We start from the raw sequence: 7,366 nt of genomic DNA, 5'->3' as shown, positions 1-7,366 counted from the left end.
AATAAAAGGGGCTATTGGTTAACTATTTAATATCTCGAGCTTTCAATTGTGTTCAATTGTCTTTCAATTCTTATCAAGAGCTGCTTCTTCTTCTAATGGCGCTACAACCCCTTGTGAGTCTTGGCCTGCTTAACAATGTTCTTCCATTCTGTCCTGTCGGATACTTTCCTTCGCCACTGCCCGATGTTCATGGTTTTAAGGATCCCTCTCTACGTCGTCTATCCATCTTTTACGGGGCCTTCCTCTTCTGTTTCCTTGGGGCTTCCATCTCTGGACTACTTTTACACCTCGATTATCTGGCATTCTTTCTAGGTGACCAAGCCAGTTTAGTCTTTGTGACTTTACAAATCTGACAATATCTGCGCTCTGCATTAGTTCATCCAGCTCGTGGTTCATTTTAATTCTCCACGAACTATCGTTGCATTGGGTTGGTCCAAATATCTTCCTTAGTATTTTGCGCTCAAATATTCTCAGTATCAAGAGCTGCTAAAAAAGACAAAATATCTTACAATTTTAGCAGCTCTGGATAAGAATTGTAAACACAATTGAAAGCTCGAGATATTAAATAGTTAACCAAATTGACTCCAACCCATCAAAAACATTTATATATTTTTTCCAAACGAGTCACAAGTACTTCTTATATATATATATATATATATATATATATATATATATATATATATATATATATATATATATATATATATATATATATATATATATGTATATATATCTAGGTATTCTCATGGAATCAATGTAATATACTATGTGAAGTATATTTGTGTAATGTATTTATTGTATTTAATAGTACAAGATCTTGTACAAGGTTATGTGTGTAGAAAAACGGTTGCTCGCCATTTCTTTCCTGTACCACGTGGTGCCCAAAATGTTATCCTGTGTGCGTATGATTCGCATATCCAAAAACGGTATGCTATTATAAACCAATTCACATGTAAATTGAAGGTGAGGATCAACGCTATTGAAGACTGATAAGGTGCTCAAAATCTTATCAGGTGGTGACGCTACGATCAAGTCGTCGACATAACGATTTACAAAGGGAACCGGGAAATCTAACTTACTGATTACTCTCATTGATAAGGTCGTCGAGTACGAAATTAACTAAAATGGGGGAAAATGAAGATCCCATGGGAGTTTCAAAACTTTGATGATAGAATTTGTCATTAAATGTTAGATAATTGGTGTCAAACGTCAGTTTTAATAGTTCCGAGGATGTTTTCCACGATACTGAACTGTGTGGTTGGATTTCATTCCAATGGTTCCAGAGTGACGTGACGACGCTTCCAGATTTTAGTATTGGGGTAATAAAGCTAGTTTTCCAGTAGACCGGGAACATCCCTGTCTTTAATGACAGGTTAAAAATGTGAAAAAGAGGTCTAGAAAGTAAAAAGCTTAAGTGTTTAAAAAAAAGAAGGTGCAAGACCATCTAGGCCTGGCCCCTTGTTGCTATCCAAAATGGAAAGTTTTTCATATACAGACGAAATAGAAATGTTAAATTGTGATAGGTTGATATCTCCTGTTAAAAAGGTTTCATCCTGCAAATCAAAATTTTTATCATTATAAGTTTTGGAAAAGTATTCAGCAAATAAATTGACAATCTCCATACAAGAAGAGCCAGAAATATTATTATAGTGCATAACAGAAAGAATATTATTATTGTTTCTTTTTACTGTTAACAAATTTCCAGAAATTTTTAACATTGTCCTTTCAGTTGTTTATAGTTAGCTTGTAATAAAGAAAACTCATTATAGTCAGCAAGTAATTGAGATTTTAGATATTTTTTATGCATTTTCTTTTTTTTTATTATTATTGTTTTATTAAGCTCTGGAGGAAACTAGACAGGAAACTTTTTTGTTGAATACTTCTTCAGTGAAACAAAAATATCAATTGCAAGATAAATAACATCATAAAACATGTTGATCATATCATCAAGACTTTTATCTTTAAACAGATCTTTCCAGTTAAATTGTGAAAGAAAGTTTGTTACTTCCTGTACACTCATTGAGCAAAAGTCTCTATAAAAGCCATCTCCAATCAATCCTGGTTCATTGAAATATTGAGATTAACATTTAAACCCAAATGAGAGTGGAGGATGATGCCTATCCTCTGGGGGTAGGGCACTCTCAGCTCTAGATACCTCAACCTCTTGATCTTGGACCATGACTAGATCTAATAAGGAGTTGTTTTCATTTGTAACAGTGTTTACTTGATACAGATTATAAAAGGAACAAAAAATTGAGAGGAATTGAATGGAATCAACTTCATTTGGTGAGGTTCCTGGTAATGGAGTAGCCACAGGAGACAATCAATTAATGGACCACTGACAATTGGGAATATTAAAATCTCCCAGGATGCATAACTTACATTCTGGATACTGTTTAGCTAGATTATCTACATTTTCAATTATGAGACACATTTAAAACACCTTTCACACTGTTATGATTTTTCCCCAGTGTGCAGTCTCAAATGACTTTTCAATTCGCCTCCTCGAGTAAACTGCTTCAAACAAATTTCACACTTGTAAGGTTTTTCTCCAGTGTGCACTCTCAAATGCCTTTTCAAGTTACTTGCATCACTAAACTGCTTAAAACAAATGTCACACTTGTAAGGTTTCTCTCCAGTATGCGATCTCAAATGTGTTTTTAAATGACCTTTTTCAGTAAACTGCTTTAAACAAATTTCGCATTTGTAAGGTTTTTCTCCAGTGTGGTATCTCATATGATATTTCAGAGCACTAGCTTGAGAAAATAGGTTAAAGCAAATGTCACACTTGTGTGTACAAGAATTTTCTCCAGTGTGTGATCCCATATGATATTTCAAACTACTAGCATGAGAAAATAGATTAAAGCAAATGTCACACTTATAAGGTTTTTCCCCAGTGTGCGATCTCATATGATATTTCAGACTACTAGTGTGAGAAAATAGATTAAAGCAAATGTCACACTTGTAAGGTTTTTCCCCAGTGTGCACTCTCAAATGTTTTTTCAAATTACTTGCTTCGCTAAACTGCTTCAAACAAATTTCACAGCTGTAAGGTTTAAGTTCAGTGTGTGTTCCTGAATGTTGTTTCAAATCCTGTGCTGAAGATTTTTCTTCAATGTGCACTCTCAAATGTTTTTTCAAATTACTTGCTTCACTAAACTGCTTAGAACAAATGTCACACTTGTAAGGTTTTTCTCCAGTGTGTGTAATCAAATGTCTTTTCAAATTACCTGCTTGAATAAATTGCTTAAAACAAATTTCACAGTTGTAAGATTTTTCTTCAGTGTGCATTCTCAAATGTGTTTTCAAGTTATTTTTCTGAGAAAATTGCTTAAAACAAATCTCACACTTGTATGGTTTTTCTCCAGTGTGCACTCTCAAATGTTTTTTCAAATCACTTGCTTGAATAAATTGTTTAAAGCAAATTTCACACTTGTAAGGTTTTTCTCCAGTGTGCACCCTCAAATGTGTTTTTAAATTACTTGCTCCAACACATTGCTTAAAACAAATTTTGCACTTGTAAGGTCTTTGTCCAGCGTCAACTTTCACATTATGATATAATGTTTTTTCTTCAGCATGTGAACTCACATGGTTTCCTTCATAAGATGAATGTCCAATAAGTGTCTCCATAATTTCCATTTTGTTTTCATTTTGGAGATAACCTAAAATACAAACTAGCTATAATATACATATTTGAGAATGAGTGATTAAATGAAAAAACAAAGAAATGCAATAATTAAATTAAACAAAAAAAATGAGACAGAAGAAGTGTAGTAAATATTATAAATATGTTTTAGAAGCTGGTGTGTCTATAATGGAGTCAATTTATGCTTTGACTTTTATTCAATATAAGTATATTAACACCAAAAAAAACAATAGTATTTATTTATTTAACAGGAAGAATTTTACAAGTAGATGCAAACTTAAAAATAATACCTAATTTGAAAATTAGCAAAATAAAAGTAATAAATAATAAATGTACTTTCTCATATAACATAAGTAGTGTTTCTTTCATTTTGCTATTTGATATGTTAAAGATGTCAATACATGGATTTGTATTGAAGTACTGCAATATTGTGTATATTGGCACTTAATTTGTATTGTGAAATGTAGTGTAGAGTGCATTTGTATTTCTAAGTTGCCTAGAAGGTACACACAGATTAATAGCATGTAGAAGATTACCACAGCTAAACTGCCATAGAATAAATTTGGATATAAAACATGCACCATACATTAATCTTCAAGATTCTAAAGTAAACAACGTCAAATCAGTTAAAATACCATTTTACCATTTATTAATTATACCAAGCATACATCAATGTAGTATAAGGAGTAAATTAAAGGTAAAACAAACAAAACAAGGTGAATCAGTGAGCCTCCTATGGCAGAACAGAAGTAAACTCAAAAACATCTTAGCAATAATTTATCATTTTTACATCCACTTAAAAAAGTCCCTGCATCATTTGACCATCAAGGATGAAAAATCTAAATTAGTTCTTCTTTATAGATCTAAAAATAGTTGGTAGTCCTTGACATCATTAATTCTGAGTAAGAGTCTTAACTTAGGAAGAATGTAATTTCATGCAAAGGAAATGTTGAAAGGACAATGCTGTAACTGAGTTACAGTTACATTATGTTAACAAAATAGCATTTAACCAATTACTTAATTTGTAATTATCTCTTATATGCCCTTAAATTGTATTTAAAATCAAAATAGAATGGTAAGTAAAAAGTTATTCCTCCTAATTTATAATACTGCTAATATGGCAGAAACTCTTAAATACATTCTTACTCACCTTTTTCAGTTTTTTGGTTTTCTTCAAATGGGTTAAGTTTACACCCATGTTGTTCTAGTTTGGAATTTATAGGATATTCCTGTAAGTCTAAATAATCATATGTGTCATATGTACTTCCCTTATTTGATTCTTCCTGAATTTCACATTTAAAGCTATCCAAATCATTATACTCTATTTCTACTTTGCAGGTGTTATCGCTAATTTCTTGTTTTACTTCCATTTAATTACACTTGACTTTATGTATTTCAACAATAATTTTACACAAAAAAAGGTTCATGACATAGATGTATTATAACTTATAATAATATGATAATAATTTATAAGAATGAAAGAATGTAAATATGCAATGCATGGTACAATGACTGGTAAATATTATATAATATATATTCTTTATCTATGGTAAATATGTAGGACGATTTTCACATTTGGTCCCATTGAAGATAGCTACAAAGGAGCTGTGAATTAAATTCACAAAACAAATTTTTGACGTTTGACTGTGTTGTCATGTCTTTATAATGTATATCAAAGCTGACCTCTGGCGGAATAAATTTAAACTACTATAAGTGGTATAAACAAACCAGACAGCTGTTGATTTGAATAGAATTATTAAATTTTTTTAGTAAATTTCAGCATTATGACTATGTCACAGTATATTGCCAAAGAATATTCCTTATAGAGCAATATACTGTGACTACGTTAAAGTATTTTAAATCAAATCGATATTGTTCTGTTCCTCAATGCAATTCAAGATCGAAAAAAAATATTTCTCTATTTCTCTTTCCTAAACTGGAAAACTTGAGGAAAAAGAGGAAATCAATAAAAAGAAAATACCACTATCATTAAGTCAATAATATACTGAGAATACATAATTTATTTTCTTGAATAAGAGAAATACAAATACTTACCGTGTTGGGATAGTATCGTGAGGTTTTTTCCTCATGATTTATTACGGAATCTTTTAAAGACAAATCTTTTTTGACAGGTAACTCTCCAAGTTAAGGTTTATTTCATGTAATCAAATGAACTATCTTCCAATAAACTCAAAAAGTTATTTATTTATGTTAATATACAATAAAGTACTTACATGTCAAAAAATAGTATAAAATAAAAATTAACATATTAAAAACAAGGCATAATATAAAATAATGCATATATTAGGTAGTAAGACAAACATTACACAAAACATTATACTCTGGGTTCCCAGGTATACACAAAATAGAATTCTGGATTTATCAATACACAAGCCAGTTCCAAACATTAAAGTTAAAATTTAAGAATTCATCACTTGAAAACTGCTTCCCCTTCAACCAATGGACTCTTTGCTTCACCATAATACTCAAAGATATCATTAAGGCTAATTTTCATTTATAAATGATAAAATAACTCGTCTTAAACCAAACTAAATATGCAAAAGCAATGGTAAACATTAGTTGTTTATACCATTTATATCGGCCATGACACTGTAATCGACCTGCCCTCTACATTCAGTTTCAATCGCGAATAGACGCTAAGCGTCTATATTCTTTGTGTATATGTTGTAGGCTTCAATTACAAATAAAAGAAGCTTTCAAAAATACATTTTTATTATATTATTATATGAATTATGCAATTTTTTTATTTTTTTATATACAACACGAACGAATAAATACTCGTTTCTTCTCATATTAATTGCAGTTAATTATTACATTTTTTTGGCATTTGCCTTTGATAAAAAGCTAATAGATTTGGCAATCCTCAAACCACCAGTTGCCAGATTGTTATAGATGGTCACCAGATGTCTGTGGAAAGTACTTGAATACTATTCTTATTACTTTTTGAAAGAATTTCTTTTTTTGTGTTAGTTTGTTAACGTTCTATTGGATTTTTATTAATTATAAATCACATGCTCTTTCCCGGTTTATTAAAAAAACATGGCAACACAGTCAAGCGCCAACATTTCGTTCTATGAACTTTAATTGACAGCTCAATTATAGCTATCTTTAATGGGACCAAATGTGAAAATCGTCCAAATATGTATCCCTATCCTTTTCCCTTTTTTATCTACAGACAGCCTAGTACAATATAAAAAAGAAAGGCAAAAGTATAGAGAAAGTGGCGATTGCCGATGAAGTTAGCTACAAATGAGGGACAGATTTGTATTTGGCAGTGTTGCCATATCACAGATAAATCAGGAAAGAGCATGCGATATAATATTAATTGTTACTAAACATTCTTTTTAAGTTTTTAAAAGAAGTTTAATTAATTTAAATTTAATTTGTTATAATATAAATTAACTTAAATTTTTTAAGCTTTTAAATTTAATTAAACATCTTTACCGATATATTTTTACTTTGTTATTCACATTTTATGGATTAACTTGTCAATAATGATAATTTTGCTAATCTACCAAAGGCCAATTATAATTTTTTTTTCTAATAACTAACTGCAACTAATAACAAAAGAAACAAATATTCATTCGTTCGTGTTTTATATAAATTTGAAAAATTTAAAAAAATACCCGATTTCATAAAATAATATAATAAAAATTAACTGTTTCAAAGCATATTGGGGGCATAAAAAAAGAGATATGT

At 30.4% G+C, this 7,366-nt stretch overlaps 1 protein-coding gene across 1 annotated transcript; it reads right to left on the bottom strand.

Annotated features, from left to right (window-relative positions):
- Nucleotides 1-1,666: 1,666 nt before the first annotated feature.
- On the bottom strand, nt 1,667-5,267 carry LOC140443281 (uncharacterized). The gene is made up of 2 exons (XM_072534440.1): nt 4,797-5,267; nt 1,667-3,662 (listed from the first exon to the last, which is right to left on the bottom strand). Exons 1-2 carry the CDS (start codon nt 5,014-5,016, stop codon nt 2,455-2,457), a joined length of 1,428 nt encoding a protein of 475 aa, XP_072390541.1. The 5' UTR covers nt 5,017-5,267; the 3' UTR covers nt 1,667-2,454.
- Nucleotides 5,268-7,366: the final 2,099 nt, after the last annotated feature.

This window comes from Diabrotica undecimpunctata, chromosome 1 (assembly GCF_040954645.1).
Source record: "Diabrotica undecimpunctata isolate CICGRU chromosome 1, icDiaUnde3, whole genome shotgun sequence".
NCBI lineage: Eukaryota > Metazoa > Arthropoda > Insecta > Coleoptera > Chrysomelidae > Diabrotica > Diabrotica undecimpunctata.
This window is presented reverse-complemented; position numbering and strand designations above follow the sequence as displayed.